Here is an 18,691-nt window from a genome sequence, read left to right as displayed (position 1 = left end):
TTTCAGCAGGTGGGATGATGGAGTGAATCCCTTCCCACACAAGGAGCAGGTGAACGGGCACTCCCCAGTGTCACCTCGCTGGTGCCGGGGCCCATCATGTGGAGTCAGCGCCCTCCACGCCCCTGGAGCCGGACTTTGACGTCACACAGCCCGTATTGCTGGGTTACCAATGTCACACAGGCCGCGTTACCAGGTTACTGACGTCAGACAGCCCGCGTTGTCGGGTTACTGATGGCACACAGCCCGCGTTGCGGGGTTACTGACGTCACACAGGCCGCGTTTCCAGGTTACATGATGTCACTGGCGCTGAGGTGGTTTAACGGCCACAGCGTTCAAAGTAGTAGACACCCGACCGCGAGCGGCCCTGCCTCGGACAGCAAAAAAGGGTGGGTCGTGCGGCGCTTTGCCACACACCGATTGGTGGGCGCGCTGTCATTCAGCTGCCTTCAGCCAATAGCAGGGGCGGAAAGCACTGATTGACTGAGCGTGCTCTGAGGCCGCACTGCGATGTCCCAGGTCCCCGGATGAAGGCGGTTATTGAAGGAAAACAAAATGGCGGAAAGTGAGGCGGTGAATCCGAGAGAGCGGAGCCGGAATAGATTGGCCAGAAGATCGTCACCGCCTGGACCCGCAGCCTCGGCGGCTGAAGGTGAGGGTCCCGGGACTGAACCGCTGCTCGGAGCTGCAGCCCGGGGGGGAGGAGCGGGGCTGAGAGTGAGCCGGACCCTGATCCTCCCTAAAGTGCGGGGCCGAGACTCAGCCCCCAGACTCCAGCTGGGACTGAAGCAGAGTTTGATCCAGGCTCAGCACAGCGGCCGGACTCTTGTCCTCTCCCCCCGCCCGCCTCTGTCTGGAAAGCCACGGATCCCCAGCACAGACTTTATTCTCCGTTTTGTTCACCGGTGCCGCCACCTTCAGAGATTTGAGCACCAACACCCCTGGCTCTCTCTCTCCTCCGCCCCCTTTAAAATGCCCCGTTTGGCTCCTCTTCTCTCCTCATTCTCCCCCAGACTCTCCGCCCTCCCTCACACTCTCTGCACTCAATCCCACCAGCCTTGTGTCTGCCCATTCCACCGGCCTGCCTGTCCTCCTCACTCTCCCCCTCACACTCTCTCTAATTGAAGCAGATTGGTTACTTGGTCAATTTATTTGTAATTTTGGAACAATTCATAAACGATTCCTGCTGAGCGTATTTCCATATAGGACACAGATGGTTCGGGGGAGCAGAGTTCTCAGTCATGCTGTGTGTGTCTGTATATGTGGGTCTGTCTGTGTAGGTGTTTCTGCATCTGTCTCTTGTGCTGGTGTGTGTGTTTCTGTATGTGCGGGTCTGTGTCTATAAACAGACACACAGGATCCTACCTAATGAAAATTTATCAATCTGAGTCTTGAATTTTCAATTGAGCTCCAGCCTCAACAGCTTTTTGGGGGGTTGGTGAGTTCCAGTTTTCTACTGCCCTTTGTGTGAAGAAGCGCTTCCTGACATCACACCTGAACAGCCCAGCTTTAATTTAAAGGTTTTGCTCCTTGTTCTGGACTCTCCCACCAGATGAAATAATATCTCTCGATCATCTTAACTTCAATATCACCCATAATTTTCTATATTCAGGTTTATAAGTTCCAGGTCAGAAATGGTATGGAACGGGGAGGGTGACACAATAATAGTGGTAATGTCAAGGTAAGGGAGAGGGAGCTCTCTATTGTGCCTGCCTTTGAGGGCTTGTTGCTGACACTCTGTATAAAGTGGAGGTAGGAGCAGGAGTAGGTCATTCAGCCCCTTGAGCCTGTTCCCCCATTCAGTGACATCATGGCTGATCTGTATCTTAACTCCATCCATCTGCCTTGGCTCTGTATCCTTTTATACGCTTGCCTGGCAAAAAATATTCATACGCGAGCTTCTACTGCTTTTTGTGGGAGAGAGTTCCAGAATCTTACCACACTTTGTGTGAAGAAGTGTTTCCAAACTTCTCTACTGAATGGCCTGGCTTTGATTTTAAGATTATGTCCCCTTGTCCGAGACTCCTTGTAAGCGGTGGTGTGTGGGTTCAGTCAGCTTCACCTCTGACTCCTTTGAGCAGTTCGAATCGCTCCCACTCCCTTTTGTTCTGGACTTTGGACTTATTTGGGGGTTGTAATGAACTTGCAGCAGACACCTAGGTTAGTCAAAAGAATTCAGATCTTAATTTTGAGACAAGAAAATATACAATACAATAAAAACTTATGCTATAAAAGGGTGGGGAACACTCGGAATAAGCAAGGGTGAATTACAATATACAAAGGCCCTTACCCTCCCAACCCCACTACACTGACTAGCCTGGAATCCAGAGGACCAGGAAATGCTCACCAAAACGACTTTCTTGGCAGAATGTAGAGGATCGCGATTTTGGGGTTCTCCTTAATTGTGGCGGTTGGGGCCTGCTGTACCCCAGGCGTGGTAGAAGACTGCACCTGCGTTGGGTCTTCAGTTTGGGTTGGTCCGCTGATGCGGTTAGTCGTGCTGTTGGGTGTATTGGGTAAGTACCCAATTGTCTTTGGTTAGGGCAAGTTTTAGAGACTTTTGTGTCGAAATCTTACCCAGGGGTAAGTCAGACTAGCCTTTAGAGTGGAAAAAAGTCTTTGGCTTGTGAATTTTCAGAGTTTGGTTTCTTGTTGGTTGCAGTGGCCCAATATTACCTGGTTGGTGGTAATATTGGTGGTTTTTGGTTTCTGTAGGCCTTTGGTTGCCACGCTCTCCGTTTCTTCTTCCTTCCTTCAAGTCTCTGATGATGATCTCTCTCTCTCGAACTGGCTGGCTGAACTCTGATGACGAACTGTCCGTACTGAACTGTGCTGACTTGACTGTTTAACTGAAAAGGCAGGCCTCAATTATACTAATTTGAGGCCTGGCTTATCTGCCCGCCAAATCTCGGGTTTCTATGTTAAATTTGGCGGGCTTGTTATTTTTAACGTGTTTTAAAACTTTAACGAGCTTCGGGGATGGCCCATCTAAACTGAACGAGTTTTGGGGAATCTCCATCTAACTCTTAATTGGCCTATAACTGGTTTCGGGATTGCCTTGAAACTAGTTACAGAATGCAGAAAGTTTGTCAATCTCTTTGATTGGTTTTTGGACTGCTGTTTGATTGTTGTATCCTGTAAGGCTATGTTCTTTTCTTTGTGTTGCTGGGGGCATGTACTGTTTTATTCATGTACATTGGCTCTGCAGTTTTCGGCAGGAACAGGTTTCATTGTCCTTATGTAAAGGCTGAGGTGGCCTAGGACATTCCCAGACTGTCCAATATCCAAACTCGGGGGCCCACTCCAGCTCCCCTGTGTCACAGCCTTTCACAAGTCTGAACATCCCTTTTAAACCAGCAAAATCTTCCTGGGATTTTTATTTTTAAATCCCTTTGGCCCAATAATTCCTTAAAACAATCCAAAATCTCTTGCTTCCTTACATTTAGGGAATATGTGTAATTTAACTCTTTGAATTCTTCTGTTAGGCCCAACCATACATTTTTTCCTTTTTACAGATTTCTTCTGTGATGGGCCAACATCGTTTTAAAAAAGGTTATTCTTCTGTTTTGGGGTTTTGCAGAATTTTCCAAACCTTACACCTCCACCAGTAGAAAAAGTTTCTCTTTCTAACTTAATGATTCCTTTCAACATCCTGAAAGCATCAATCAAATGAAATCACCCCTTAACCTTCTCTATTCCATGGAATACAAGCCTAGTTTATCTAATCTTTCCTCATAATCCTGGAACTCCCTCCCCAACAGCATTGTGGGAGTACTTTCACCACATGGATTGCAGCGGTTCAAGAAGGCGGCTCACCACCATCTTCTCGAGGAGAATTCGGGATGGGCAATAAATGCTGGCCTTGCCAGCAATGCCGACATTCCAGGAACGAATATAATAAATCATTTAACCCTTGGAGCCCTGGTAACATTCTGGTCTATCTGTGCTGCACCCCCGCCAAGGCCAGTATATCCTTCCTGAGGTGCGGGGCACATAACTGAATGCAAGACTCCAGATGGGGTCTTTCCAGAGCTCTCTACAGCTGAAGCGCCAATATTGCATTAGCCTCTTTAATTATTTTTGTACCCGTCCACGAGCTTTTACTGATTTAAGTACTTGGACCCCTAAATATGTCTGCTCATCAACAGCTCCTAGCTTCTCGCCAGAAAGAGGCGTGTGTCTCTGGGTGTGTGCCCCCTTCCCCTTGTTCCATTCCTTTCATAAACTGTTCACTTCTAATGTGTCTAGCTCCCTAGAAAGTGCTGAATTGTCTATTTAAATTTGGTGCATTCAGTTTAATTTGATTCTGGTTTTTAACAGCAGCAAACAACTCCTGTAAACCCTCAGCAACTGAATCTCTATTTGGAATAGTTCACCAGTCCCGGCGACTGCTCCAACTCACCCTACGCATCTGTCTGCCCCACTATCCTTCCCCAGTGGGTTTGGATGTTGCAGGCCGACAGTGAAAGATCCAGTGATGGATTCCCACCAGCCCGAGCTCTCCACGTTCTCACTGAATGGAAACTTCCTTCACGGGAAGCAGGCTCTGTTTGATTGTTTAGGTCCCGTAACCCCTGACCCTGTATTACTGCTGTCACAATAATGGGCTGCACTCAGAAATAAAACGTACTGCATTCATCACAGCTTCACATCCACGTCTTGTTTCTCTTCAGGATCAGTGTGCCTGAGGACAAGGTGCCCGGGGCTGGAATGAGGCTGGCAGAGGATTTGTGAATCGGAGGAAATGGGAAGAGGAAACTAGCACAGGGAATCTCTGCAAGTGTCTAATAACACATTCAGAAAGGTACTGAGATAAGACAGGTGTCCCAGAGTGTCAGCAATCTGACCATTCGGGGTTCAAACTGTTTAAATTGAAGGGGTTTCTTCAGGCAGATTGGAAATAGACATAGGACTTGAATGATTGACTTACATTTATATAGCGCCTTTCACGACCACCGACCATCTCAAAGCGCTTTACAGCCAATGAAGTACTTTTGGAGTGTAGTCACTGTTGTAATGTGGGAAACGCGGCAGGCAATTTGCGCACAGCAAGCTCCCACAAACAGCAATGTGATGATGGCCAGATAAACTGTTTTTGTTATGTTGATTGCATCAGACCCACAGACCATTTGATGGGACAGTGTAGAGCGAGAGTTACTCTCGATCTAATACGTCCATCCTCCATGTTGTTTTTTCTGCGACACTATCTGCCTCATTTTTTCTCTCTCTCTCACTGCCTCAACTCACTCTGCCTCACTTATCTGGTTCTTTCTCAATGGCGCTATCTCTCCTTACCTCGTTTTCTCTCTCTCATTCACCTTTGCTCTGTATGTCTCTCTCTATCTCTCTCATTTCTCTCTGCCTCACTGTATCTCGCGCTCTCTGCCTTGGTCCCCCTCTTTCTGCATCTTTCGACACTCTGTCTTCTCTCTGCCTCCTTCTCTTACTCACCATCTGTCCCACTATCTCATCTTCCCTCTTCTCTCTATCTCTGCCTCATTCTGTCTTTTTCTCCCACTCACTCTCTCTTTTCCGTTAAGTCTCTCTCTGTGTTAATCAGTTATTTTACTGTCGGTTTCCTCTCTGCCCATTTCTCTCTCTCTCCCTTTTTGTCGTACTTTCTTTTCTCACTCTAGCACTCGCTTTCTCCCCTCTGTCTGCGTTTCCTTTCTCGCTGCCCCTGTCTCTCTCCCTTTTTCTCTCTCTCTCTGTCAAGATTCCTGACGTAACAGGCCTGCCCCAACACAACACGAGCCCAACCCGTACTTTGAACCCATTGCATGAGGTGATCACAGATTCTACACCCCTAGTTTTAAAATGAGCTGTCCGGGATGTACAGACCCCACCAGGGGATTGGAGCCCTGCAAGATTTCGCTGCTAATTTAGAGGGAAGCTTGCCTCCACATCGCATCCAGCCCCAATCCTGAACTCATTTTATTACATTTCATCATCCAGTTACATATCTGCCTCCCTTTGTATACATGGCTCCGATGTGCTCCTCTCTGTAAAAATACTGTGTCTTGTTTCTCATTTTCGACAGCCTGTTTCTTCAATTTAATCTGTTTGGTAATTTTGTAAATTTTTGAAGAATTGGCAAGCAATTTCTGCTGAATGTATTTCCATGTAGGACACATGTCTCGTGTGAGCAGGTATCCCAATCACATTAAAATAATGCTGAATATGTTATTCTAGAGACCGCCTAGTAGTGGAAGAAAACTGAAGGGAAAATATGTCAGCAAATCTTTAAAATGAGTAAAATACAAAATATAATCATGGGAGATTTTAACTAGACCAAATAATCTGGCAAGAAGAGGTAGGGAAAGGGGAAAAGGGAATGGAGTATTTACAGTGTGTTCAGGACTCCTTTCTTACCCAGTACGTAAGAAGCCCAACAAGAGAGGAATCACTGATGGATCTATAATGGGAAATGAACCAGAGTGGATAAGAGAAGTGAGCTTTGGTGAAAATCTAGACAAAATCATTCACAGCATAATAAGGTTTAAGATAATGATTGAGAAAGACAATAGTTACAGATTGAAAAATGCTGATTTTGAGGAGCTGAAAATGGAACTGGGACAGAATATTGACAGACAGACAGAACAGCAGTGGAAAATATTTAAAGAGGTGATCAATACAGTTGAGTAGAAAAATATTCAGTTAAAACAAGAACAAACTAGCCAATAATGAAATGCCATGGATGAATAAAGAGATGAGGGCAAAATTGAAACTAAAGAAAAAGGCCGACACTGAGTACAGTGACAATAAAGGAGAGGATGACAAAAGAGACAAGGAAGAGGTTGGGAAAGAAGTAAAAAAAACAATTAGGAAGGCGAAGAGCAACTGAAATTAATTATTAAGGAATACAAAAAGAAATAGTAAAGTATTCTACAGACACACAAAACAAAAGGTAAAACCGGATAGGGACAGGGCCACTGAAGAATGCACAAGATAAACTCTCGGAATGACGGCGAAATGGCAGAAATATTGGAGAATTACTTTGCTTCAGTTTTTATCAGGTAGACTAACAAGGTGGACATGATATCTTTTTTGATCTCTTATAATGTCAAGGCCTTTTAAATAGAAAGGGGAAAAATAATTGATAGAGAAGAGAGAAGAGAGGCACTAAATAGGGTAGAGGAGCAAAGGGATCTATGGGGACAGGTGCACAAATCATTAAAAGCAGGTTAACAAGGCCATGAAAAACCTTGGTTAGACCAAACTTGGAGTACTGTTTACAGTTCTGGACTCCATATTAGGAAAGGACATCGAGGCACTGGAGAAGGTGCAAAAAAGATTGACAAGAATGATACCAGAATTGAGAGGTTGTAAGTATCCAGAATGACTGACCGTGCTGGGGCTCCTTTCTCTAGAATAGAGAAGGCTGAGTGGTGATGCAATAGAGATCTTGATGGGGTAGCTGTAGAGAAGATGTTCCCACTTGTGGGGAGTCCAAAATTAGGGGTCATAAATATAAGATAGTCACTAATAAATCCAGTAATGAACTCAGGAGAAACCTCTTCACCTAGAGAATGGATAGACTATAGAGCTTGTTGTCACATGGAGTAGTTGAGGTGAACAGCAGAGTGCCTTTAAGAGGAAGCTACATAAGTACATGAGGGAGAAAGGAATAGAAGGATATGATGGTAGGGTGAGGTGAAGTAAGGTGGGTGGAGGCTGGTGTGGAGCATAAACATCAGCATGGACATGTTGGGCCGAATGGCCTGTTCCAGTGCTGTAAATACTGTGTAATTCTATGGTGAATTCTGAAAAGACACGATACAGCTCTCGAAACAATCTTCAGCAATGGGCTGGGTGTCACAGAGGGTCAACACTCCGACCTTTCACCCCTAATCATCTGAAGGTTTTCTGTAAAAGTAAGGTGGGGAGTTCAAGCACAGTCCTTGGTGAGAGGTCAGATTTGTACCACACTAGGCCCTAAATCAGCAGACTGGCTGTTACATGCTGAACGAGTGCCTTCAGAAGCCTGTTTCAAATCTCTCTCTCCGTCACTGATTTCAATCCACCTACAACCTTAACCCTCTCCCTCCTGCTCAGTCTGTGTTTGTCTGTAATTTGTGTTTGTTTCTGTGTCCGTCTGAATGTTTGTGTAATAGTGACTGTTTTTTGTGTATGTTTTTCTATGTGTGTGTGTATTTCTATATTTGTGTCTGTGTATGTATAGACACAAACACTCTTACCTAATGATGTAACTGGAAAGTGGACCTGGTGATATGCCAAGTCGACACTTAACCCTTTCCACCGCGGAGCAGACTAAGTGATATACAAAGTCAACGCTCAGCTATAGTACAGATGACAGACTTCATTTGGAGGTTCAAAACGGCCTTTATTCACAGGCCTGGGGAGAACCTTCCGAGACCGCTCTTGGATCCGACTCCACCAAAAGTTTAGTGAGTTACATTTTTATACATAATCTTAGCAGTCATATCCTGCCCTAGGGTCGGGTTCACATCTATCAATCATAGTCTCTCGTATTCCATTATAACCATTGCTTCTACCGCGTGACATTTTTACGCTTCTCCCCATATTCTGCAGTTATGTTTTTTGCTTGTTTGACTTATTCCAACTCCTCTATCACCGTGGCCTTCTTATCTACTCTTGTAGCCTGGAGCCACAGTCGTCCATTGTCCCTGCCAGATGGTCCGGCTCAGTAACATGTTCTCACAAGATAACAGTTCTTGTTCAATCGGCCTATTGGTCCGAACCATCTCTGCATAGCACAGATTCTGACCTTGTAACCTGCTCATGTTACTTCTGCAAGGCAAGCATATTGTAATGTAAGCCATTTTGCCTTTTAGATGACCATGTTGTAGCTTCACAAACAAGCGAAGACTGCCTTGTCACTCAATTCTTATGTATGTTATCTTGTATGCGTGCTACCCTGCCTGGCTGAATAGGCATCCTCCCCAATCTTCCCATGAGCCAGACTCTGCAGCTGGCTCCGCAGTTTAATTTCCCATCATCTCAGTACATGTCTTTAGAGTTTAGCTGGATAAATACAATAAATACAGACCTATCTACCGCTTAACTCAGGGTATGAATTAATTCACTACCTCCACCCTGTACACTGGTGCTACATTATACTTATTCTAACATAAACTAAAGTATGATATTACTTTGGTTACCGCACGTAATAATAATAATAATCTATCAATCTTACTTTTGAACTATTCAAATGACCCCCAGCCTCAGCAGCTTTTTGGGTGACAGTTCAAGATTTCCACTAGGCTTTGTGTGAAGACGTGCTTCCTGACCTCACCCCCTGAATTGACTATTCTCAATGTAAAGGTTATGCCCTCTTGTTCTGGACTCCCCCACTAGGTGGAATAGTTTCATTCTAAAATTTTGACGGACTGGATTGAGTTTTCGGACGAGGTAACAGAGTGTGGATGAGGGCAGTTCAGTTGATGCTGTGTATATGGACTTTAAAAAGCCCTTTGATGAAGTACCATGTAAAAGGCTTGTTCGCAAAACTGAAGCCCGTGGGATAAAAGGGGCAGTAGCAGCAGGGACAGTAAACAGAGATGTGGTGAATGGCTGTTATTTGGACTGGAGGGAGGTATACAGTGGTGTCCTGCAGGGTTCAGTACTGGTACAACTGCTGTCTTTGATATACATTAATGACTTGTACTTGGGGTTGCAGGGCACAATGTTGACATTTCCAGCTGACTCGAAACTTAGAAGTGTAGAACACAGTGAGGAAGATAGTAATAGACATCAGGAAGACATAGACACGCTGGTGGATTGGGCGGCACATGGCAGGTGAAATTCAACGCAGAAAGTCTGAGGTTATACAGTTTGGTAGGAGGAATGAGGAGGGACAATCCAAGCTAAATGGTACAATTTTAAAGGGGGTGCAAGAACAGAGAGACCTGGAGGTTTTTGTGCACAAATCTTTGGGGGCAGGACAGGTTAACAAAGCAGATAATAAAGCATATGGGATCCTGGGCTTTATAATTAGAGGCATAGAGTACAACAGTCAGGAAGTTATGTTGAACCAATATAAAACACTAGTTTGGCCTCAGCTGGAGTATTGTGTCCAATTCTGGGCAACACACTTTAGGAAGGGTGTGAAGGCTGTGGAGAGGGTACAGAAGAGATTTACTAGAATGGTTCCAGGGTTGAAGGATTACAGTTACACGGACAGACTGAAGAAGCTGAGGTTGTCCTCCTTCGAGCAGAGAAGGTGAAGAGGAGATTTGATAGAGGTGTTTAAAATCATGAAGGGTTCAGATAGAGTAAATACAGAGAAACTGTTTCCAATCTCTGAAGGGTCGATAACGACAGGGCACAGATTTAAAGTGATTGGCAAAAGAACCAGAGGCGACATGAGGAAAAACTTGTTTATGCAACGAGTGGTTAGGATTTGGAATGCACTGCCTGATGGGGTGCTGGATACAGATTCAATAGTAGCTTTCAAAAGGCAATTGGATAAATACTTGAAGGGAGAAAGAAATGCAGGGATATGGGGAAAGAGCGGGGAATGGGACTGACTGGCTTGCTCTTCGAAAGAGCTGGCACAGAATTCATGGGCCGAATGGCCTCCTTGTGTGCTGTACTATTCATTGATTCTATGATCTTAAACACAATTATATCACCAGTTAATCCCTTACATATAAGGGAATACTTATCTAGTCTCTGCAACCTGTCAAGATATCTCACTTGAACGTTTTCTTCAGGCAGATTGGTAATAGACATCCATTGCATCAGAGATATGGAGATCGAGCTTTTAACAAGGTTTTTGACAAGCAGACCGGTTAGAAAAGCAAAAGCCCATGGGATCGAAGGGAAAGTGGCAAGTTGGATCCAAAATTGGCTCAGAGGCAGGAAACAAAAGGTAATGGTCGACGGGTGTTTTTGTGACTGGAAGCTGTTTCCCGTGGAGGTCCGCAGGGCTCAGTACTGGGTCCCTTGTTTTTTGTGGTATATATCAATGATTTAGAATTCAATGTAGAGGCATGATTCTGATGTTTGCAGATGATACAAAAATTGGCCGTGTGGTTGATAGAGAGGAAGAAAGCTGTAGAGAGCAGGAAGATATTAATGGATTGGTCAGGAGGACAGAAGAGTGGCAAATGGAAATCACTCTGGAGAAGTGTGAGCTAATGCATTTGGGGAGGTTTAACAAGGCAAGGGAATAATCAATAAATGGTAGGATACTGAAGTGTAGAGCAGCAGAAAGTCCTTGGAGCGCATGTCCACAGATCCCTGAAGGTGGCAGGTCAAGCAGATAAGGTCGTTAAGAAGGCATACGGGATACTTTGCTTTTAGCCGTGGCAGACAATATGAGAGCAGGGGGGTTATGCTTGAACTGTATAAAACTGTAGTTGGGCCACAGCTAGAGTACTGCGTGCAGTTCTGGTCGTCACATTACAGGAAATATGTGATTGCACTAGAGAGGGTACAGATGAGATTTACAAGGATATTGCCAGGACTGGATAATTTTAGCTATGAGGAAAGATTGGATAGGCTGGGGCTGTTTACGTTGGAACAGAGGAGGCTGTGGGAAGATTTAATTGAGGTGTGTAAAATTATGAGGGTCCTAGATAAAGTGGATAGGAAGGACCTATTTCTCTTAGCAGAATGGTCAACAACCAGGGGGCATAGATTTAAAGTAATTGGTATAAGAATTCGAGGGGAGCTGAGAACTTTTTTAACCCAGAGGGCGGTTGGGGTCTTCAACTCACTGCCTGAAAGGGTGGTAGAGGCAGAAACCCTCATCACATTTATGAAGTACTTGGATATGTACGTAAAGTGCCGTAACCTACAAGACCTCAGACCAAGAGCTGGAAAGTGAGATTAGGCTGGATGGCTCTTTTTTGGCCGACGTGGACACAGTGTACTGAATGGCGTCCTTCTGCACCATAAACTTCTATGATTGCATGATAATACTGCGAGGTTTCAAATGGGTTAAATGTCCTGTTTCTGTACCTGGCGCATCATGAGAGCTGAGCTCATGAGTTAAGACCTGGAGTTGGGCCCAAACACATAGCCTTGCCTTCTGAAAGATAGAAAACTGCCAACTGATCCACGTCGCACAGAAAGGAAACGCCTTTTCCCAGGATATCTCCAGAGAGCAGAGCCACTCCTCGTGTGTGTGATTATAAATGCAGCAAATTCTGAGTCCGGATTCAGGACATTTCCACTCCAGCCACCTGAACCTGACTGAGGAATTCTGCAGAAGATGATGAAAGTTCTGCACTTGGTTGTTGGATTCCTGCTGCTGACTCAGTCCAGCCATGTTATAACTTCTCAACGCAGGTCATTTAGACAAAGTAATTTTCTCCGATCTTCCAGCAGCTAGTGTTCAGGCAGCTTTATTTTTTAAACTATTGTATTCTCTGTTTGAACGTCATGGTTTGATTGCTTGAGTGAAGGTTATTGTGAGATTGTAAGAAAGTCTGAATAATTTAACCTGAACCATTTCCTCGGGTAAATCGCCCGATTGTTCAGCGGGTACCTCAGTGGGTCGAGGGAATGGTGGGTGTTTGCTGATCCAAACAGACCAGCAATAAAAGCACAAATTACTGGCCGGTGCCGAGTGGGCGGATCTCAGCCGGAGCATTGACCCGGTTGGGAGACTCAGTAATTGGCCTCAGTACCCAGGTACTGTGGAGGGGAAACTCCCAGTTGCTGCTCCCGATCACTGCTACCCGCTGCAAAGTGTCTGAGTGCAGTATCTGAGGACAGGGGCGGGAGCTCCTTCAATCCCTTTCCCCCACACTCACTGTCCAGTCTCAGATGAAGAATGGTGAATTGGGAGCGATGCTGGAGGTGTCTGTGGAACCGGTCCCTAGACATGAGTCAGGTTTTCATAACATGAGGGCAGGGAATGGGATCAAAATGGTTTCAAAGCAGGTTTATTTAATTGGAATAATTCTGCAGCCTTCACACGGACTAAGTAGAGGAGGCAAGCGGTGAAATGATCAATAGTCAGTAGCTGGGTGTCAGTTTGGCTCAATTGGGAGTTGAGTGAACAAGTTGTGGGTTGACGCCGCAGTCCAGTACATACAGCCCAGCACTCTTGGAGCTGTCATGTTGTGGATGAAACGTTAAACGGAGACCCTGTCTACCTGTTCATGGGGCAGGAAACATCTGGTAACATTATTTGAAGAGCTGGGAGTTTTCCCGGTGTCTTGGACCGACATCACTCTCTCAACCAACATGAGCAGAGAGTCCCCATCCTGTCCAATCTCATTTGCTGTTTGTGGGACTTTGCTGTGAGTTAATTGGCTGCCGCGTTTCCTACAAAACAGTGTCGGCACTTCAGAATCAATCCATGGTCTGTGAAACTCTTTGGGCCCTTCTGGTGCCGGGAAAGGTTCTATATCAATGTCAGATCTTTCCTCTCTGTGTCTCTGGTCTCAAATAGCGGGTGTGGAGGGCTCCATTCTGAGGAAATCCCCTTGGGCTGCCCTTCAGGACAAAGAGTGAGTCTGTACAGGTTGGGGGAGGGGGAGCAGTGTGGAGTTTCCTTAAGTATAAAAGAGTTAAGTTTCATGTGTGGTCCAGAGTCAGTCCCAGTAACACTGACAGACTCGGCTTCATGTTTGGTCATTATTCTCCCTCCCTCTGTGTACAGAACCATCAATCAATTCATTCTTCATTTTGGATTTTAGTGTTCTGCAGCAAGCTTGGAGGAGTGTGTCATGCGGGCAGCTGAAGGACAGGCAAGGTGCCTTTCCCGATAATGATCTGCTTCCCTCGGCAATGCTGCGTATCGCCACACTGAATGATCCAGTGATGGATTCCCACCAGCCCGAGCTCTCCACGTTCTCACTGAATGAAACCTTCCTTCATGGGAAGCAGGCTCTGTTTGATTGTTTAGGTCCCCTAACCCCTGACCCTGTGTTCCTGCTGTCAGAATAATGGGCTGCACTCATAAATAAAACTTACTGCATTGTTCACTGCTTCACATCCGTGTCTTGCTTCTCTTTATGATCAGTGTGTCCGAGGACAAGGGGTTCGGGGTGGAATGCGGCTGGGAGAAGATTTGGGAATTGCAGGAAATGGGAAGAGGAAAGCGCTGCAGGCGATCTCTGCAAGTGTCTAATAACACATTCCGAAAGTTACTCAAATAAGACAGGTGCCCCGAGTGTCAGCACTCTGACCGTTCAGGGTTCAGAATACGTCAGTTGAATGGGTTTCTTCAGGCAGATTGGAAGTGGACATACTTTGCATCAGACCCACAGACTGAGGGGACAGTGCAGAGGGAGCTTTACTCTCTATCTAACCCGTACTGTACCTGCCCTGGGAGCCTTTGATGGGACAGTGCAGAGGGAGCTTTACTCTGTATCTAACCCGTGCTGTACCTGCCCTGGAGTGTTTGATGGGACAGTGTAGAGGGAGCTTTACTCTGTATCTAACCCGTGCTGTACCTGCCCTGGGAGCCTTTGATGGGACAGTGTAGAGGGAGCCTTACTCTGTATCTAACCCGTGCTATTTCTACCCCGGGATTGTTTGATGGGACAGTACAGAGCAGGGTTGGGCTATTACTTTGGCTGGAGCGCCGGTTAACAAGTTTTGTTGAGCTGTTGAGGGCCGCACACCAATCTTCCCCCGAAGGTGCGCAGCCGCGGACCAATGGCGAGGTCACGTGCAGGCCGCTCACCAGCTCCTGCCGCTGGAAGAGAAATGGCAAATTTAAAGGGACCACGCACATAAAAATAATTAGAGGGAACATTGCCGAACAAATAAAATGAATTGTGTTCACCACAGCTACCATTAAAATTCCTCCTGGCATTTATTGTTTAAAAACTCTTCATGTCGTTTGCACACTGACTAAAAATAACAACACTTATTAACAGGCTACCCAACATGCTGCAGGTTCATGAGTCACTTTGAAAAGTGCTGTCTGTTTATTCCAAATGGTCTCAATTCATTCTTATAATGGCAAATGAGAGATCGACTCTGCTTCCACTGGCGTTTATAACCATGGTATAAGGCCCAATCAAGGATAAAGTCATTGATACAACCTTTAAAAACTGCACATGGAAGTGCTACTTTGATGATTTTGAAACCTCACTGAGAAATAATTAGGTGACTCGGAAAATGATTTAATCCACAAACTGCGGCCCAGGTCAGCCCTCAAATTGGGCTTGTTCATTGTCAATGTGCGATCACTCCTAAGAAAAGCCAAGACGCCGATAGAGTTTGTGGATTTTCACTTGTGTAGGATTCGCAAAATCCAGAAAATACAGTCTAGATTGGTAAAACCCCTGAAATGGCCACATTGTGAGAACACGAGATGGAGTTGGCAGTTCTCATGGCTCAGTTCAAAAGGACACACCAGCAGTATCTTACAGCAGCCTGAGTCATCACCGATTAGAAGATTCCAGGACTTACTGCTATTGATATGACAATATGATTACAGCAGTAACGAACGCGTAAACAAAAGTATTTGCACCTGGAGGTGCGCTAATTGCTAGCAAAACGCAAACCCATCTCTGAAAACGCTGAGCACAGAAAAAAAAACATTATCTGCACCAAACTCAGAGGGACACAGGACAGATCCCATCAGTTTCATTTACAAGACATTAAAATAAAGTACTTGCTTTTGTCAAAGCAGCCTGCCCATTACCTTGACAAAAGAAAACCCCTGATTTGGCGCCGAGATAAAGGCAAGGAAACAGTATAACTGTTGAGGGAAAATCGACAGCAAGACATTCATTCAGTGAGATTCAGACAGATCCATCACAGATTTACACAGACACGAGGTCAAGGACAGAGCGAGGAGGACCCACAAGATTGTGCAGGAGAGCAGATTCAGAAGTTCAGTCCAGATCCAAGACCATCAGGAGTTCAAAGGCCGAGTGGAGAGGAGACAGTTCGAGGAGTTCGGAGGACTTTCAAGATTGTGCAGGAGAGCGGGTTCAGGAGCCAGTCCCATAAGGAAGATCGGAGATCCCGGACATCACAGGAGTACCAAGATCAAGGACGGTGTTAAAACTCTGGTGAGCAGAAAGGCCCAACTCTACCTAGCTGACCTAGTTGAGGTATATTTTAGCAACGCGAGGGTTTGTAACATTAAGGGTTTTGTAATTCAGGAGTGTGATTTATCCCTCGATGTGTCCGTGCGCTTTTCCCACCCCCGTTTTAGTATATCGCTGATTAAGAATTGTTGTATGATTTAAGATAGTTAAAGTTATTCCTTGTGTGTTAAATTTTAGTTCCCATTGGGAGACGTGCTAATGATTTTTTCTAAATTGATTCTTGCATTTTCTGTGTTTACTCTCCTTGAAAATAAAGATATTTCTGATTTAAAACTCACCTTGTCTCACCTGATCCATTTGTCTTCCGAGTCACAAGTTGGGCCACACATCAAGGTTGTCTGGCAATAAGCCCAGTGTCTAGAACCGGTGAGGGGGGAGCGCTTCGGAACCGCTCACGAGCAGTGCGAAATCAAAACCGCATAGCACACCATAAGCTCGTTAAAACGACCCCTTACAGAATGGCGACCCAGATGGGACACTGGCTACAGAAACCTTGTGTGGTGGACAAAGACTTGGGCGAGACAGATGTTATGGAAGATAGGTTAGCCTCCTACGTTAATGACCTGTTAGGAGCCGAGCATCCCCTAAAGATAGCCGCCCAGTGGACGGCTAGTAAAGAGCACCGCAAGGGCATTGAGAAAGCGGTGTGGCTTATGTGCTATAAAAAGCAGGTTCTGGTACTGGACCACGCGGTGGCCAGTAACGAAACCAAGATTAAGCATTTGTCCCAAGAGCTGCAGGAAAAGGTTGCAGCGGAAGGGAAAGTGTTAGTGGCTCTGGAGGCCATAAGCCAAGAGAGGGCAGCGATGGTCCGGGACCATCAGGAGAAGGTCGAAAGGTTGGAGGGCAAGATAGCTGAACTGGAGGGAAGCGCTAGGTTCAGGGTAGAACACGTAGAGTATCAGGCAAGAGAATCCAGGGAGAAAGAGAGGAGATTAAAAACGGAGATAAGCCGCCTTACAGGGGAACTGAAGGCACAGGAGGAAAAGGTAGGCGAAGTAAAAGCAACCGATAAGCTGGCCTGCGCTCAAGGGTTTGAGGAAGCAGACCACGGCCCCTGTAGGCAGGAAATAGAAAGCCTGAATCTGGCATTGGCCAGGGCAAAGGGGATGATATGCCTCATTAGCCCCAAGGTCGGCCAGGCTGAGTTCAACGGTAACCCAAGCAGGGAAGTCCCGCAGGCAGCCCCCAGAACAAAACGGGTGAGGGAACCAGAGTTTTCACAGCCACCACCCCTAGCCCCTAGTTTTCCAGAGGTCTGGGATCAGGAGGGGGTGGAGGATGAAGAACCCAAGGTAGACCAGGGTAGCCCGAGAAAGAATCAGGGACCGGGACCGGTGTACCCCGTGACACAATGGAGGTATGGACCACCCGGTGACGACGGGGAACCTGGGGACATCCAGAACAAATTCCTGGTGCCACACGGTATGCAACAATTGCGTTCCATGGTGAGCTACATCCCCAAGCTCACCATGAAGGGGGACCCTTCTCTGCACTTTAGGGAGATAGAGCAGGTGGCCTGTGTGAATGACTGCGATGAGGCAGAAAAGGCCAAAATGATACTGTTCTCCCTGGGTAGCGATCTCCTCCAGACACTACCCGATGAGTGTAAGAGGGGTCAGGAGAATTATGGGAAGCTCAAGGAAGAGATCCTGGAGGCCATGGGGATGAACGAGGGGAGTCCGTTCTCCTGGGTAGAGAAAACAGTCCAGCTCCCCGGGGAATTCCCGCAGGCGTTCACGGACAGGCTGTGGCTAGTCTATCAGGATGCGTGCCCGGGAATGCCGGCGCGAGCGCGCCTGAACGTGGAACAGTTAGTTCACTGGCTAAGGTGCCTTATGAACAACTCCCTGCCCCACGTTCTAATGCAGGTAATGGCCTGGTTCGACCCCCGAAACCCTCTGACCACGGAGTCGATGGTAATGCGCCAACTCACTGTCACCTTTAGAAATGGGAGGGATAGTGAGACACCCCAGCAAAAAGGGGAGGTTTGTGAGGTCAGGCCTGGTGACCAGCCTCGTAAAGAGTGGCGCCAGGAAGGGAGCCGTCCCAACCAAAGCAGGCAAACGTGCTACGGTTGCGGGAAGGAGGGGCATTGGCACAGGGACTGTAAGAATCCCTGGAAGGACACAAGGGAAAAGGTTCCCACAGCCCCAGTCCAAAAGGCAGAGACAGAAATTGCTCCCGCTGGGATCGAGTCATTTTTAGAGGCCATGCGGTCTCTTCTGACTGGCCAGGGAAGTACAGCTGCTGTAGTTCCTTCCCCCACCTCTGCCCCCCCACAATGACTAGGCCCAGCACAGCCTGTCGACCTGTGTCCCCCAGAAAGACATGCACAGAAAAAGACCTCCAATAAAATGGAGGAATACCTGCAGTGCCAGGTTGCGGAGCCTAAGTTAGCTGAGCAGGCTTTAAGGGAGGAGAACGCTAGGTTAACAGTGAGGGCTGGCAGTTTAGAGGATCAGCTAAAGGTTTTTAAAATGGTTCATGAAGATTTTCAACCACCAGCAGCGGGTGGTGAGGGGATACCTGCCCCCAGTACAGGAGTGGGTAGGGAAGAGGAGATAAAACTAGATTACTGGCTAGTTGCCAGATATATTAAACAGTGCAAGCTGTTTAAGCCGGAGGCAGGGAAACAGACAGCAGCGGCTGAAAAGGCCAGTAAAGAGTTAAACGCTGTAGCG

The 18,691-nt window shown here is 46.5% G+C and overlaps 1 protein-coding gene across 5 annotated transcripts; it reads left to right on the top strand.

Annotated features, from left to right (window-relative positions):
- The first annotated feature begins 302 nt into the window (after nucleotides 1–302).
- Nucleotides 303–18,298, top strand: LOC147095371 (uncharacterized). 5 transcript variants are annotated; one of them, XM_085974562.1, is made up of 4 exons: nucleotides 468–649; nucleotides 4,671–4,801; nucleotides 10,695–10,852; nucleotides 13,635–18,298. In XM_085974562.1, the coding sequence occupies exon 4, from the start codon at nucleotides 16,466–16,468 to the stop codon at nucleotides 18,293–18,295; it is 1,830 nt and encodes a 609-aa protein (XP_085830688.1). In that variant the 5' UTR covers nucleotides 468–649; nucleotides 4,671–4,801; nucleotides 10,695–10,852; nucleotides 13,635–16,465; the 3' UTR covers nucleotides 18,296–18,298. The 5 variants fall into 5 exon arrangements, with proteins under 5 accessions (XP_085830691.1, XP_085830690.1, XP_085830689.1 ...); XM_085974565.1 differs by lacking the exon at nucleotides 10,695–10,852 and having other exon boundaries at nucleotides 303–649; XM_085974563.1 differs by lacking the exon at nucleotides 4,671–4,801 and having other exon boundaries at nucleotides 467–649; nucleotides 10,699–10,852.
- The last annotated feature ends 393 nt before the right edge of the window (nucleotides 18,299–18,691 follow it).

This window comes from Somniosus microcephalus, unplaced genomic scaffold, assembly GCF_052327205.1.
Source record: "Somniosus microcephalus isolate GS21.2 unplaced genomic scaffold, FLI_Smic_1.0 unresolved_chr1, whole genome shotgun sequence".
Classification (NCBI taxonomy): Eukaryota; Metazoa; Chordata; class Chondrichthyes; order Squaliformes; family Somniosidae; genus Somniosus; species Somniosus microcephalus.
Note: the sequence above shows the minus strand (reverse complement) of the source record. Positions and strands in the feature narration are given on the sequence as shown.